Source organism: Semicossyphus pulcher, unplaced genomic scaffold, assembly GCF_022749685.1.
Source record: "Semicossyphus pulcher isolate SPU_LCO1_2020_fin unplaced genomic scaffold, fSemPul1.0.p SCAF_23, whole genome shotgun sequence".
Classification (NCBI taxonomy): domain Eukaryota; kingdom Metazoa; phylum Chordata; class Actinopteri; order Labriformes; family Labridae; genus Semicossyphus; species Semicossyphus pulcher.
The window spans coordinates 12,952,142-12,969,648 of NW_027211697.1; the positions used below are offsets into that span (position 1 = coordinate 12,952,142).

At 43.6% G+C, this 17,507-nt stretch overlaps 1 protein-coding gene across 1 annotated transcript; it reads right to left on the reverse strand.

The window, feature by feature from the left end:
- Positions 1–807: 807 nt before the first annotated feature.
- On the reverse strand, positions 808–6,312 carry LOC138602641 (somatostatin receptor type 5-like). Its single transcript, XM_069674146.1, has 4 exons — positions 6,063–6,312; positions 3,560–4,291; positions 3,046–3,456; positions 808–1,760 (listed from the first exon to the last, which is right to left on the reverse strand). The coding sequence occupies exons 2-4, from the start codon at positions 4,268–4,270 to the stop codon at positions 1,677–1,679; spliced, it is 1,206 nt and encodes a 401-aa protein (XP_069530247.1). The 5' UTR covers positions 4,271–4,291; positions 6,063–6,312; the 3' UTR covers positions 808–1,676.
- Positions 6,313–17,507: the final 11,195 nt, after the last annotated feature.

The following is a 17,507-nucleotide window of genomic DNA, read 5'->3' on the forward strand; positions in this document are numbered from 1 at the left end:
CAGAAGAGTGTTTGTGCCTCCACACCCCGACACAAAGACAGCTTGTCAGTAGTCATTTCACAAAATTTGAATGTGACAGATGCACACATAACAGCTTTGTTTCATGTCAGCAGCCGTACTTTGTGTCAAAACCAGAGACTGTATAAAAAGCTCCCTAAAAGTGAAGCCAAAGCCTCTCTATCGCCCCCTGCTGACTGGGTCATAAAGCCCGCCTCCTCCATGTTATCAGATGGGACATGAGTCAAACTATAAAATCAAAACACACGTCAAATACATTTTTGTCAAACATGGTTTCTGTCACTATAGTTAGTTCTTATCATGCTGATTTATGTCCAAGTGTTCATTTTCCTGACAAGTTTATTTTTAAAAGTTATTTGATGCTGTAAAAATGATGATTGACAGCTCTGTTGACCAATACAGCTCCTGCAGCCGATCTGTTCCAGATTAGCAGAGTGGAGGAGGAACGTTACTAAAACAATCACTACAGTCATGGAAGTTCTCATACCTGTGAACGTTAACCTCAGACCAACACAAGAAGCTGCTCTACTGTTAAACACACCGGTGCAGGATCCTTGCTGGGTTTTGTTGGTAAGTGTGTGTTTTGGTTAGCGGAAGTGGCTACGGCGGCTCCACCCGCCGATCTCTACTGTGCAACTGACGCCAAATGACGTCACCATTGCTAGATGGCAGCGCCCGTCACGGGGGCTATTTTGGCATCACTTTCGTGCAAGGAGAGCAGATGGAGACGCGTCGTCCATCTTTATATACAGTCATTGATCGAGAGAAAGGCAGGAGGAACCAGCAAAACAGACTTAATTGTTTATTAAAATTCATAACAGCTTCATAACAGAATGACCAAGGTAGATTTTTTCTTGTCCCATGCTTTACAAACCCAGGACCCCATATTTAAATTGTCCTATAATTCTAAAATTCACAGTGTTTCAAACACAAATAAATCCCTCGCCTCCTCAATGTTTCCATGTTTCTGCAGGTCCGTCTGCAGAAGCTCACACTCGCCTCAAACATCGCTCACATGGTCGTGTTTGGATCAAGTTACAAAGAAGATTTTACAGTGTTGTCCAGCAACTTCCAAAGAATGTCGGCATCAAAAGTCCAGCAACCAAACGGTGAGTCAGGATATGATACAGTTTGTTAGTTACCGTGGCGTCCAATCCTGCGGATGTTTCAGGAATATGAGAGAAGAGGAAGAGGAACCGCACTGGACCGTTCTGTTTCAAAATGTCTCAAAAGTCTTAATAAGCCAAAGGAAATATAATAGTTATAACTATCAACACATTTTCACCAGCTTTACAGTAACCAACAGAACCGTGCTCACTCACGTCAAAGCACTACAAATTTATGTTTAATTAAGGGAGAGAAAGATAGCAGAGAGGGATAGCAAAGGTCAAAGCTGGTAAATGAATCATTGAGCAGGGTCAAATTACCTGTAAGATAGTAGTGTAAGATAATGTCATTTCAAACAGCACTCATTTCAACTTTTACTTTTCTTTTCAACGATTGGGGACGAAGGCTTAATGCAGCTGTCTCTCCCACTTTCCTCCTTTAGTCCTCTTTACAAAAGTCCCAGTCAGAGAGGATCAGAAAGAAAGACAGGAAACACCGATCAATAAAAGGTCCAGGAGCAAATGGTCCCTGCTGTAGCTCAGACTGAGAAATCATAGTGATGTCTGGCTGTTCAGCACTGTTTTTGAGGTTAAAGGCTCGCTGTCAAGGTCTCCGATAGCTTCAAGCTGGATCGGCTGCAGAAACAAGACACAGAGATCAGGGCTGCATGACAGACTCAGTCTGAAAACAGGTTAGACAGTGAACTATCTTGTTGTGGTTGAAACGTATAACCCTGTTAAAAATATGACATAAATTGTGGTACAATAAATGGTAAATAGAATGCAATTATAAAGCGCTTTTACACCACATGTCACATTCACCCTTTTACACACACTGATGGCAGAGGCTTCTATGCAAAGGGCCAATCTCCAATCAGGAACTAACTACGTTCATACACTGAAGGCGATGCAAAAAATGTAACGCCTTTTCGCTCGCTTGTTCGTTCGCTTTGGTTCCACATATAAATCGGTGCTGCAGTGGGAGCTATTGGTGGTAGCCGCAGATTTTGTTTGGGTTATATCCTAAAGTAAGATTAATGCAGTGATGAACCATGATACCAATGAGGTTCAATAAATAAATAAATAATGATGATGCATGAATTTAAAGCTGTAATCCGGAAGATCTTAGTTAGTGTAACTCTTAATTTTCATCGCTGAAGGTCGCTTTCCTTTTCAGTCTGTTTGCTTCATCTGAGCGTTGAGTTTGTTTCTTTTTCTTTGGATTTTCACTTATTTTTGAAGTTGTATCTGTAGTCATCCATCTTTTCTTTGCCGCTTAGCTCCGCCTACTCTCTCTGGCAGACAAACCACTGCTGGCTGATGGAAAACACGTCACTAAAGCCGCTTTCCTACTGGTCAAAAAACCCGCTAACACTCTGCTTTTTTGCTTAGTGGGAAAGGTTACAATCGTCATTCAGATCCGGGTCAAATGACTCTGCAGTTGCCGGGTAGTTATCGCCTCGGCTTCGCTCGGCATTAATGGGAATACAAAACCCGTGTTGACACGTTAATCTCCGCCCCCTTTCCGGCGCGATGCTATGCTCCGTCAGTAATGTCTGCAACTCCTCGTCATACTACAAATTCCGCCTGTCTCCGTCCAAGCAGCGCTCAAACATTGTTCCAAATTTGACTTAACAGACATTTATTTAAATGAAAATCTTCAAGATTATATCCTTTGAACAGTGTTATCTTTCCACTCTTTCTCTTAAGTTTTAACTTTATAATATTGCCTTCTGGCTTTAGAAATGTCTTGGGCCAGAAAATTGGTCTAAACAACTTGTGCCAGGGTCAAGTCAAAATTTCAGGCTGCTTGCAGAAATATAAACCATGCAATGCATCAGAATTAAAATTTTAGCCGTGGCACAGTATACTTTAAGTAATAAAAAATAATGCCTATCTTTATTTAGCTTTTTGCACAAACCTGAATACTTTGCAGTTTTCCATTCTGTGTGTGATCCCCGGGGGAGTAAATCGGATTGTGGTTTTCCTGGGGTGCCTTCTTTCTGCCTCCCATCTTGTCTGTGGTGCAGACACAGTTTGGTTTTTGGATGCAGAGAACCTTCTGGAAGCTCTGCTTGAAGTTATCGGAGAGGAAGGCGTAGAGGACGGGGTTGGCGCAGGAGTTGACGTAGGTGAGGATGACCAGGAAGAAGTAGATGGCCGTGGTGGTTTTGTTCTCGGGGATGATGTGAATCAGGTTGACGATGTTGGTAGTGAAGAAGGGAAGCCAACAAAGTACAAACACCAACACGATGACCACCACCATGCGCGTCACCTTACGCTCTGACTTACGTCGTTTTGTCAGGCCGGCCCGCACACCTGCAGACCTCACCTGGAAGTGATTGAAAAGGTTTTATGAGATTATGAGAGCAGAACATCTCTGAAAAATCAAACACTGAGTAAGAATCTAGAAGCGATTCTCTCTGTCCCCTTACCCTGATGACGATGAGCAGGTAGCAGAGGCAGATAACGACCAGAGGACCAAAGAAGCCAAGGATGGACGTGTAGAGGATGAAGACGATGGACCAGAGTTCTTGCGGTTTAGGCCAGGTGATGTTGCAGGTGTTGAGCTCCTCCTGCACGTGTGAGTAGATCGTGACCGGCAGCACAACCAAAAAGGACACGACCCACACCATGGCATTGGAAACTTTGGCCACCTGTGGTTTCCGCCAGTTAGCACTGCGGATAGGATGAACCACCGCCAGGTAGCGATCGATGCTCATCACCGTCAGGCAAAAGGTGGAAGCGAACTGGCTCATGGCGTCAGCAGTCATGCACACCTTGCAGAAAAAATCCCCGTATGGCCAGTAAGAGAGCACGCTGTTAGTGCCCAGGAAGGGAATCCCCAGGATGTAGAGTTCATCCGCCATGGCTAAATTAAGGATGTACATGTTGGTTACCGTCTTCATCTTAGCGTAACGAACCACCACATAGATGGCCAGCGTGTTTCCCAGAAGACCCACGATGAAGACGATGGTGTAGACGACAGCGGTGATCACGTCAAAGGGCATTGGTGCGGCCATATCTGACACGTTCCTGTAGGTGGGGTAGCTGGGGGGCCGCTGGGAGGACGACATGCTGTCATTCTCAGCTATACTTGTCCAGTTGTAGACATCCATGTTGAAGGATGGAGAGCTGGTGTCCATTTGGATTACACAAGGAAATCGCTTGTGAGAGAAAACAAAGACAAACATTTACAATTTAACTTTGGAATACCAGCAACACAAAGTTCATCAGATGTTCTAAGGATCTGTGAGTTTCTATCTGCTGTACCACACACCTGGGCACTCTCTTTGGGCAAAATGCCCATATTTACCCCGAGAGGAGAGAAACTTTCCACTCAATTGTCTGGGCAAGTGGCCAACAGGCCTTTTCTCCTAATGGGAAGGTGCACTTTAGAAGAAGACGACATTAGTTAAGCAGGTTTTAAGTACTGTCGCTCCTTTAGGTTGGATTCAGCCAGAAACAAAAAACCTGCAGCCAAGTGGCAAACAGCCCGCACCATTAATGAAGTGCGGGAGTGATAAAGATCCACAGTTTAAACTGTGTGAGGTGAGTTTTGGTCCAAACATCTTCAGCTGAAGAAATAGGGTTTGTGAAATCCCTCCAGTGCACAAACTAGAGGTTCAAAGTTACACTGTGCGTCTATATTTCATCATCAGAAAATGTGAGCAGCATGGACGAAAAAAACAACGATTGGTCATTTAAGGTGCAAAAAGACTGAAAGAATGACTTCACAGGTTGAAAGTGCAGATGTTTGGTGTCAGTGTGCTCTTGTGCACTCATGCAGCTGAACAGCGAACATGAAATAATGATGCAAAATCATTCTGTGCATCTGCATCTTATTGGTTTTGTAATTGTTAATATTCAATAATTTGCCTTGTTTCTTAATGCCCCTAAACGGGCAGCTAGGTCGAGCTGAAACGGCATTTCGAGAGTACCTAGCATCCGTATCGTGACGTATTTCCGAGTGAAACAGGACGTGCAGGCGGGACATATCATTAGAGGGATTTGATTTGATCGTTGAGAAGTGGGCGTAGACAGACGTTGCAGATTGATTGGTTGAAATTGGGTGGTACTATCTTACGTAAGCACACGGGAAATTTGGTTTTACAGGAAGAAAAAATGATCGAATTTTGATATAAGAATACGAAGAAATGGATTTTCTGTATTCTTTTTGGCCTATATTGTCAAATAGATGCACAATATTACCGGGGATGTGATCTAAAAGGATTAAAATGACATTTTTCATTTCACCTCGACTTTAAAATTTAGTAGACTGTACTGTGACTGAATGTTCACGTGTGCACCAAACTCTGAACCCTGTCTCATCAGGTTTTATGAGCTTAAGGTTGTCAGGGTGTCCCTAACAGATGCATGAAGGTAATCTAAAGTGAGATCAGTGCCCCCTCCGCCACACACACACGCACACACACACACACACACACACACACACACACACACACACACACCTGGTGGCTTGCGGGTGACCTAAAATAATAAATATTCTTAGACCCGTCAGCTGTCGGACGTTGCGACCCGAGGCTGTGAAAATGTGTTGCACAAATAAATGTTGTGACGTGAGCTCCAGTGAACCGCGCTGCAGAAAACACGGGAGTGACGCGCAGCCCGCAGCATCGTGTTGAGAAAACAAACACTTGCAGCCCCTGTCCCCTCCAGGCTGAGTGATGCTTGATATTTTTTTGTCCACCAAATTTAAAGTGCTATAGCCTACAGTCTTAATGAGCCACAAGACAGGGTCATTCAATCAGAGATGAACCATTACAACCTGAAGGAGCACATCAGTTTCAAAATCACTAAAATAAACTGTGATAAATAAAACATTCATGGCCACATCTCTTATAAAAACAACAGTCTAAGTGTCATATCACTTAGTACATATTGTGTTGTAAATGAAGTTAATGGGATTCATCTTACCCGTTCGCTCCGGTGCGCTCTATCCTTGATGCGCGTCTCCCGAAGTATTCACGCGCTTCTGGAAACGTGCGTTTTAAATCAGCTCTCTCGCTCAAAATTTTCATCTTGAGGCATCTTCCTGCTGTCAGAGGGCACTGATTTCCACTGTCAGAGGCGCATAAAAACCCACATTTCCCCCGGATTCTCTCTCTGGTCAGACCTGAAGGAAAGACTCTGTGCGTTTGGAGACGCGTTCCTGAAGATGAAGAGGAGCCACTCACAGGGTCATTATGTTACACCTCGACGCACTGCGAGTATTTATGTGGGAAACGTCACCACGCCTTTGGATGCCCCACCCACCATCACCTCACAGACACCAGTTTTTGGGTTAAAAACCTACATTTCAGCACTTTTATTTCTTTTCTTCTCCTGGCTCTTAAATCCAGCCTTCCTGCCAATCAATCATAACTTTCTCCCTATTGTGAGACAGCGAGACCCACAGAGAAAGGGAGCATTGCCTGGATCCAGCCTGGGCAATGATTCAGCTTCATGTGGGCGGGGGCACCTGAGACTGAGGGAGAGAAATTAGGGTGAAAGGAAAGCGATGGAGGAAGGATGAGACTTGGCGCTGCAGGAGCCATTTGATGGTAATTGTCTGGGAAAGCTGCCTACTTTAAAGCCATTAACTTCATGTTGCTGTCTCCCAGCTCAGTGCAGCAGACCCTCTCACACAAACAGAACATGTCCCACTTCTGTCTGGTTTGGAGCAGTCAGGGAGCAGGTACAGGATGACCGTGTGTGTGTACATGTTTACAGTGCTGCATTTTCCACCAGTGTGCAGCATCAAAGGGGGTTAACAAAGGACACGTGGGGAGTGATGACGTCTCTTTGTGGGTCCTGTTTGACCGGTCCCAACGAGACCAGAGCCAAAGCTTTATGAGACTGCTGAGTATAAAAACCTTGTCAGACAGCTTTTTATATCGGCCTGCCCTAAAGGGACAGCGGTGGGTAGAGACACTCAGGATGCCGGGATGTGATACGGCTCATTTACACCACGTGTGTCTCTGTGTGGGCCTGTGCCAACTCTTTTTTTCAAGGTTACAACGGCTCCGTCAACAAAAACCTTTTTACCATGCACACATGTGTAAACGAAACAGTCCTGCAATAAGTTCAGTTAGTCTACTGTCCTTGGATGGACACGATGTAAGAGACATGGAATTATCTGCACCAGGTGTAAGACAGTATAGGGGATCATGTGTTTGGTTGTATGTGTGAGTGCCTGTGTGTATTTGTATGTCAGCAGCTAATCTTGAGTATTCCAGGACCCATTAGTCCAATATTTCTTGTGCAAACGTAAGCCTGTCTGCTCGGCGACCTCTCGGGGTTGCAGTGTTTTTCTAAATGCATTAACTCTTTACTCACAGTCTGCTTATACTCCACTAAAGTTTGAAACAGATATATAAATCCCTGCTTTCTGAAGTCAACAGAAAGGTAAAAAACAACCAGAGGCACACTTTCAGTTCGGTCTGCCAAGCTGGACTTCAAGTTGTAATTTGGACGATCTCAGTGTCATTCTCTTTGGCGGCACCTATGGTGATAAACAGTAATTGCGGGAGCACACTTCCCAGATATCCAGACAGTGCTGCATGTGTGACGTCCACGGTTGGCTCCGGTTGTAACTCCTGATTTTCCTGGCTGACGGTTGCTTTCCTTTTCAGACTGTTTGCTTCATCTGAGCGTCGAGTTTGTTTCTTCTTCTTTGGATTTTCACTTATTGTTGAAGTTGTATCTGTAGTCATCCATCTTTTCTTTGTTTGTTCAGCCATAGTAGATTACTGTTCACTCGCAACACTTGCCTTAGCTCCGCCTACCCTCTCTGGCAGACCAACCACTGCTGGCTGATGGAAAACGAGTCACTAACTGGGCGCCGCTTGGGATTTTTTCCGCGTTGCCACAGACACCCAGTCTGTAATACTGCAAATAAAAGGGCTTTCATCAGTGGGCCATAGGCTCAGTCACCATTGTGTTACCTCATTCAGTGATAGATAGTGACGATAGATTACCACTACAGTGATGGGTTGTTTTTAAAGAGACTCATATTGTTTAATGGATCACATTCTAACCGTGTAATGGTCCTTTACAAGTTGTACTAAGTCCCCAAACCGGGACCCTAAAGCGAACCACATGTTTACGCATGCACACATGTATGCGTTTATGCACCTACCTTCAGCATGACAGCTAACCGTTAGCATGGGCTAGCAATGGTGTTAACATTCAGGCATTGATTTGTTGACAGTCTGAGATAAAACAGTGTTGAAGTCGGACTCGTGGTTTCATTATTTTTATATAAGGTTGGGTCAGATAAGTGGGGCAGAACATAAGAAGCTGTGTCAGCAGTATAAGTCAGTATGATACTATAATTGCTGTTTTAAATGTGGTAAAAACCGGGGTTATTTGCTTGTGAGTGTTGAAAATGTTAAACGATATTTAAAGGGACTTTAAATGAATGTGTTAATTTGGTTTGTCTTGTTTTTCCTGTTTTAATTTCACTTCACTTCGGGCACAACAAACAGTCACGATGTTGGTTTTAAAATGTGTCCAGAAGATTCACACTGCTGAAGGAGTTTTAAATAAATAATTGTCCTTTCCTCAACATCTCTGTCTCCTCTGCTCAGATGAGTCACAGACCTCCCTGTGGGGCTGAGATCACATCATGCTGCTGTCGATCACCTGCTTTGTCTGGCTGATGACAGAAAGCTGGCAGCGATCGATGAGACTGAACACTGAAGGTAACAGGAGCACGACGTGTGTGTGTGTGTGGAGCTCTCAGCGGAGCTGGATCAATACTCCATCTCTGATCATCCAGAGGAGACAGAAAAGTGTGTGTGTGTGTTTGTAAGTGTGTTTGTGTGTGGAGGGGAGGCCTGTTGGGAGGGAGAAAAGAAATAATGTTCAAAGTGGCGACTCATGGACAGAATAGGAACAATCAGCCTGTGCGCCTGTTTGTTTCGCTGATTCCCCCTGCTGTAGACACTGTGCTGTGTGTTGTTGGAGGTCTTAATAAAGCCCACTAACAGGGCTACTTATTTGTTGTTTACTTCCTGTTTCAGATTTCAATGAATTCAGTGTCTGAAGAAAAGATGAGGTGAAAGTCGTGTGGATAAGCTTTGGGAGGAATGTTTCCTGAAGCAGTTGTTGTCGACTTTTATCTGCACACAGGCCGCAGTCGGAGCCGTTGACTGTCGTGACATGCAGGGCAGCTGCTTTGTGATAAGCTGCAACAGTTTGTGTAGTTTTCTACAGTTGCTTCTTGCTGTTCAGCTTTCTGTTTTACCACAATTATTGGAATTTAAAGGGACACGATTAAAGTTAAAGGGCCAGTTCGCTGATTTTCAGTCCTATCATGCTATTATGGGGAGCTAATGCTAAAAAAATGGGCCCTGGAAAGAGGCCAGGGAGCTCGCTGAACTACACTTCCTCAATCTAGGACGCCCGCCTCCGATGTCATGTGTAGTTCAAAATCTTCAGGTTTGAAATGTCGACTGCAGACCTGAAGATTTTTTAGACGATCCGCGGTATATTCTTGTCGTGTTTCAGATTCTGTACCGCTCTGAGCCGTTGCCTGCAGAGAAACGGTAGTATTTCACTCCAGCATCTCTCGCTGGGCCGTTCCTTTCAGAGGGAGGGGCGCAATGCATGCTGGGTGTTGTAGGAATGTAGAATGTGCGAAACCACGAGCTGTTTGTACAACTTCCTCCACAGCTATTGCGCCAGTTTTAAATATTATTGCTTCTATCGATTACAGAAAACACCAGCTTTGACTGACAGTGGCTTTTTCCAGGGGCGAACTGCTCCTTTAAAGAAAAAGTAATATTAATAGTTTTCTTAGTTATTCGAGGCTGCAAATGATTTTTTTTGGGGACGGAGCACGAAAAATACAACTAAAAAAGAACGAAAACAAAATCTCTCTTACAGGCATGAAACGAATCATTTTTGAATTGATAAGGTGATGACATCATCGAGACATCTTTACCCTTGAATTCTGACTAAGATCATAACCCTGATGTATTTTCTGTTGTGGTAATTATTGTGATTATTTCTTACTCTGCTGAGTGTTCCCTCTAATTACACAAATCAGGATACATTAAACTGAAAGAGCACTTGGGCAAGAATTTTAAACATTTTGAGAAATAAGAACAGGTCCTGTCAGCAACAAGGCGTTTTACATTCATGTTTCTTTCTTATTAATTGTAGTACTTAATATTAAGAAAGCCCTTTTGTATTTCGCCCTGACGGGCCAGTAAGACGGATTAATTAAGACCGAAAGGCTTTCTTCTATCACCAAAACAAATGACTTGACAGCCTTAATTACAGCGTGTCAGGGCATTGCTTTTAAACGGAGTTCCTGGGTGGATGAGGAAACGATTTTCCTAAGAAAAGACACATTATTAAGGATTTATGCAACATTTGGCTTTAATGGAGGTGGCAGTGTCAGCCTGTATTTAACCCCCCTGTGAATCTGCACAATCGTAAGGAGCTCAAAATAACCAGAAGTCAGGTGTGTGTGTGTGTGTGTGTGAGGGAAAAGGTGGGGACGTAGAGGTAACGGTGTAGAGTTTCATGGAAATCTTAGCAGCCAAGTTGAGTCATTTTAGATTTGTTTCTGAGGACCAAACATCCATCGATCAATCCATCATCTATACCGCTAATCCTGTTCAGGGTTGTGGGGGGCTGGAGCCTATCCCAGCTGTCATTGGGTGAGAAGCGTGGTTACACCTAGACTGATCGCTTGTCGATCACAGGGCTGACACACATACACCTTTCCCACCTAAATTTAGTTAGGCAGTTAGCCTTGTTATGGCAGTCAGCATCTCTACAACATCTACAAAGAGATGGAGGAAAATTGAAGCAGAGGATGGAAAAACGACGTCAGTTGCGGGTCTATTTCCTGCTGTGATTGACGCCCCTTTCCCACAAAAATTAGCGCATTGGTGCAGGTTTTTCAGACCCGGGAAGACCCGCTAATAAATGCTGATTGTCTCTTTTCCCATTGCCAGTGAAGTATACTCCTTTCAGCCTCTTCTCTGCACTGTCTGATGTCACAAACGTGCCGGAAAGGGTCAGTAAACAGTGAAGATGTTATGGTGCCTAGGTCTTTATTGTATCTATTACTCATTCAGTCTGTTTATCAAACTCTGCAGCAGCAAATTTGGAACGATGTTCGAGCGCTGCTTGGACGGAGACGGGCTGAGATGGAGCCAAGGTGATCATTACCTGGGTCTACTGCGGAGTCATCTGACCCGGGTCTGAATGCCGATTGTAGCCTTTCCCATTAAGCAAAAAAGCCGGATGTTAGCGGGTGTTAGCGGGTTTTTTGACCAGTGGGAAAGCGGCTATAGAGACAGACAACCTTTCACTGTATTATTCTCACATGGTATTATTCTCACACCTACGGCCATTTTAGAGTCACTAATGAACAAGTCTTTGGACTGTTAGAGGAAGCCGGAGTACCCAGAGGGAACACACACATGCACAGGGAGAACATGCAAACTCCACACAGAAAGGCCCACTACGTCCAAACCGGGATCGAACCCTAGCTGTGTGGCGACAGTGCTAACCACTGCACCACCGTGCAGCCTTGGACCTAACATTTATATTTAAAATTGATTTGACGTGGTTGTAAAAGGAGAAGTTGTATCCAAGCAGCAACACTTTATAAAGAACAGTGAGCTCAGGTTTAAGACAGTTGAATTTATTTGCCCTAGAATGACATCATTTCCTCTCCTGTGTTTTTGTCTCTTATCATTGTTGACAACATCGTTAGAGCCATCATGTAGAAATCACTCAAAGGTTTAGCTTCGATGAATCACTAGAAACAGGACAGCAGATTGAATTCTTTAAAGCATCATGTAGGCACAGACTAATTCTGTGCAGAGGCACAGGGGGACGATGATGTCGGCCACACACCAGTTAGCTTCTCGATCTGAACACAGCCCACTGACACTGTGACAAGGTCCCGCCTCCCACGCACACACATTATTAGCAATGTTAGGTCCACCAGCAGGGTCAGATCTTTGTACGTGGAAAATTGGGTCAGCTGGATTTGAGTGTTGAGGGTTTGACAAACGTAAGATGGCTTAAAATGTACGTGGAGCTGCAGAGCAGCAGGTCAGCAGGTCACCCCCCTCTATTAGGTTATGACAGTATATATCATTAAATATTCACGGTGTAATGTGCTTTTACACTTTAAACTATAAATGCACTTGATGTGACTTCAGACACCTTACATTTTGTCAACAACACATTCCAGCTGGGCCCCTCCTCCTGGGCTCTTCGTCACCAGAACCCACCCCGCCGAGCTATCACCGACAGCATCACGGTTACCTTTGTGCTAGCATGCTAACCACCGGTTAGCTTGTCCTACCCGGTTTGAGGCACCTACCTGTCCGACAGAAAGAAGGCCAACTCTGCATCGCTCTGTCGCCATGTCCGCCGGTCCGAATGGGGCCCGGTTGCTATTTTGAACCACTCCCACACTCACCTGTACGCTGTGATTGGCTCAGGGAACCACAACAGCGTCCTGAAAGCGTCGTGTGCAAAGAAAACAGAATAGCTGCAGAGGGAAGGGTCTCATAAGAGTCTGCACACACACTCACCAACACACGTGTAGAGGCCCAGAAGTGATGATTTATATTAGATTTGTAAGAGTCTATATTTTATTTTTCTAGGAAAATCCTACTTATTATTCCTTTTAAAATTTGCTGAACTTTGACCCCACGGTGCCGACCTTTGTGGACGTTAATCACTGTTAATTGCCGCCTGATCTGAAAGAAAAAAAGGCCTTTACAATACTCGTGTTAAATTTTAAGACCGGGCAATAAGAGATTTCTTTTTGTATGAAGGTGCATCTACGAGGGCGGTTGCTGTTTTGAGCTTTGCATTGCAGCTAAAGTGCACCACCAACACACAGCACAAGTGTGAACTAACCTTTAGGCACAAGTTTGGAAAAAAGACGGCTTCAGCTCACTATTTAGACATTCAACAGTCCATTCAAGTAAGGTTACTTTATTTTTAGCCCAATACCACAAAGTACAAAGTCTCCGCTCTCTGTCCCAGACCCTCGGTAGATTCACACATTGTTAAATATAAGGTGTGTCGATGTTTCACTCTTGAATCGTGCCATCTGATTAGAGGTGATTCATTTTCACACGTTCCTCCTGTGATTTCTGCACAGTTGAATCAAAGGCCACTAATCAGAGGGAACTGTAATAGAAGATAATTAGCAGGAGGAGGAGTGAGTCACAGTGACTCACACACTGTGGTTATCTGTCGGGCTCACCTCAGTGCATCACAGCAGGTGACCTGATAAGACAGTGACAGACTCAGGGCCTGTGTGTCATTACGCTGTGTGTCTCTGTGTCACTGTGTGATATTACGCACAAAGGGATTGCCCACTCGCACTCTCTGTATACACACGTGTAATTACAATAAGTATATAAATAGTACACACACAATATTTTTTTTCATAATGTAAGTCTGTTCACTTCCAGCTCCTTTTACAGACAGGACAAACTTTAACACGTTTTTGCTCTGCTGTTAAAAACTTCCTCTGATGGATTTCTGTAATTACATGTTGTAACTTTAAAAGACCATAATTATCGCAGCACTGAAACTGAGGGCTGATGCATCCTGTCAGTCAGAGGTTTTCCCAGAGGACAAGCACGGTATTTTAGGAGTTTCTATAGGCAACGTTTTTATTTTGGTAACAGAAGCCTGAGGTGACTTCAAAATGAGTCCGAGGCTATAATAAGGAGCAGACCTGTGAACACAGCGTGACACACATGGAGAGATTATTGACACATTTAACTTGATTTGGCTGAAGACAAAAAAATAGGACAGAGACTTTCCTTTAAATCCCCCTATTATTATAATATAAATATGCAGTTAATGCCATATAACAGTATTAGCCATTGTAAGAAGAGATAAGTGTAATAATGCAACCTGTGGACACCAGCTTTAGGAGATTACTGGTATATAACTACCTTTCTAAGTCATGCATTTACTATATTCTGCTTCTCAATGCTACATAGGGAGTATTAGAGTAAAGTGTTAACATGCATGTTTAAAAGTGTCTTTAATTTTATTAAAGGAGCCCCTGGAAAAAGCCACTGTCAGTCAAAGCTGGTGTTCTCTGTAATCGACAGAAGCAATAATATTTGAAATTTGCGCCGTAGCTGTGGAGAAAGTTGTACAAACAGCTTGTGGTTTCGCCCATTCTGCATTCCTACAACACCCAGCATGCATTGCGCCCCTCCCTCTCAGAGGAAAGGCCCAGCGAGAGACGCTGGAGTGAAATACTACCTTTTTCGCTGCAGGCAACGGCTCAGAGCGGGACAGAATGTGAAATATGACGAGAATATACCGGTCTAAAAATTTTTAGATCTGCAGTCTACATTTCAAACCTGACGATTTTGAAAGAGACAAGACATCGGAGGCGGGCGTCCTAGATTGAGGAAGTTTAGCGAGCTCGCTGGCTTTAACATTGGTTCGGTTTGGCTTTGGTTTTCCAGGGCCCATTGGAGAAGCGGATAGCGTCCTCCAAAAGCACAGATTGCATTTGTTTTCGTATTTACCATAATGGCATTAGCTCCCCATAATAGCATGATAGGACTGAGGTTGACACAGAGCACCTCTTCGTTTAGGCTGTCCTTTCTAATGTTTAGTCCCGTCCTCAACTGTATTTAAGATAAGATAAGAATCAGAAAATCAGCCGCTATTTATGGAGGTTTTGAGTGGTAGATATATTGAAATAGTGTTAACATATATAATATAACATATAACGTATATTAATAGTGTTAATAGATATATTAATGTGTGAAGTAAGTAAAATGTACAAACACTGAACTGTATGCAAATCCAGAAAGAAAGAAATAATTAAATGATTTTCGAGACATTTTGAAGTCCATCTCCTCTTTAATGCATTTTTGTCCCTCGTGTAATCCAAATCGAAGCCGACTCTGCCGTCTGTATTTTGCAGCCGTGTCTGACATTTATGGACTAAAGCCTGCTCCGTCTTTCTGACTGACAGGAGGAGAAAAGGCATCGTTTCCACGCTTCAGTTGCTGCATTTGACCCGAGCTCACTCACACAGATTGGAGTGCCGGGAAGCACAATGGCTGCGGGATTACAAGAGAGATTTGTGTGACGTCCTTCTAAGATTCTAACTGGCTGAGAAAGAAAAGAAGGAGCCGACGTCACACGTTCAACCTTTCCTTCACATCACTGAGGAAGAAAAGAAGCTGAATAAGCAAAAAGAAAGATAACACCATGAAACAAATGTACGCTGCAGCTGCCTCCTTTTCCCACGCTGTCTTCCACTTCTTTATTTTCATGCCGCTGGAGTTAAAGGAATAGTTTAAACTTTGCTTCCCGTCCAGATTGAGATGAGGAGATTGAAAACTTACGTCAGTACTATGGACACAAAGTCGCTTAGTAAGCTTATAAGGGGCTCAGACTACAGGAGCATTCAACTTTCACATATCAAGTTGCATCAGTCGCATGTAGAGAAACTTCAGAGATATTTTTTCTCTTTAATCTCAAACATGCACAAGAAAGAAAATTAACGTTTTGTCACTTACTAAACGATATTATTAAGATGATCTTGTGTTCCAGACGGAGCAACGTGCCACCTCATGCTCTCACAATTTCTAATGGAGAAGCAGATGTAAAAGAAACAGGCAGATTACAACCCGCTGTAATGATGCTCTGCAGTGAGAAGTGGTCTACAAGGACTGTCGATTCTACAGCGACAACTGGAGGTAAGATTTTACCGTCAACAGTAGCATGCTAGCTACGTTAGCCTCAGGGCTAGAATGTTTACGGTTGCTTGGAGACACCATCAGCTGCTCTGTCGCCTTCTTCTTCTCTCTCTCATTGGCTGCTTTGTTCCTGCTTGCAGAGAAAATCCAGATTTAAAGAATTTGGTTAAAATAACAATTTTTTTATTTCCCTAACAACATTAAATTGAAATGATGTTGACTGTTGATCTGTGAGCGCCCACCCCTTTGTATTTAGTTTGTTTAAAAAAGTGTGTGCGGTCTGAATCAAACAACCAATCAGGGTTAGCTTTCCACGCAACTAGCCAATCACAGCGACTCTGCACAAACTAGCGTCGTCCGGCTTCTGCGTGACTTGTGTCAGCAGCGCGCGCACAGAGGTTGTGTCAGTCAGGAGCTATGGCAACTTGCGGTAAATTTCCTGCACCTCCTTTGCCGACAACGACATACTGCTAAAGAAGCAGAAAGAAGGAAGAGCAGGGAGGAGAAAAAAGCTACAAAGAAAAAGAGGGATCAGACGAGTGAGAGTGTGAGGGGCTGAAGAGTGAAGCAGTGGCTGCCCCGTTCCTTCTTGACAAATAACGGTAGCTCTTATGGTAACAGCTAACGGTAGCACTAAGCTACAACACCTGGAGGTAAAAAGGTGGTCCACAACAAGAATCATAACTATAACGATAACTTTAGTAGGTTTTAACATTTTGCAGCAATTAAGTGAACTTTATGGAATAAACAACATCTCTTTCTCTCTCTCTTTGCCTCGGTGCTGCAGAGAGACGCACTGTGCAACGGCCGCGCGGCACACACCACGTGCAAAATGCGTGTGCATGCGGAGTGCATGTTACATTCATGTTGCTTACTGCCACTTTAAATGCTAAAATCCCAAAAAGGTTTGATATTATGCGGGAGCACAGCAGTGAGTCCATGCGCTGCTTTGCAGGTTAAAGATTACATTTGTAAACTCCTATTCCGATTGTCGAGGGGGAAACGTGGTAAAAATCATCACGAGCTTCAGTAGTCCAAGCCCGGCCTTCACATAAAGACCAGAAACAGGAGAAAACAGCTGCCTTGTTCTGAGATCTACTGAAGGGAATTAATTAGCACTATATCTGATGTTTGACAAATATTACGAGTAAAACCAACATGTTTCTGTGACATGGGCGTGGTAACAATTTCCCTTACTTCAACAAACTGCAGCCACTACAAATGAAGACATGACAAGCGCGTACGTGAAAACATATATATATTCATATGCGGCACAATTTGAGCATCATCCTGCGTAATAAACTGAAGTATTACAGCTTGCTATATTTGATCACTCTGTGTGTATCAGGATCCAAAGTTCTGCAGGGCAATTTTTACGACATTGATACCACAGTTATAATCATTAACCAAGTCCACTTCTTTTTCCATTTCCTTCGGCGCAGCAAGTTTCATTATTGCAATCTTATTAATGAAAAGCATTAGCAGATTATAGATCATGTAAACAACAACACAAATTAGACCCTACAAAGACAAAGCTCAACGTTTACAGTATGAAGTATAAAACCTGAAACCTCCCGTCTGTGCACATTGAGTCAAAGCCAGGACTCTTTTTGTTCTCAGTTCTTGTGAGCTTTGTAAATCAGCAGCA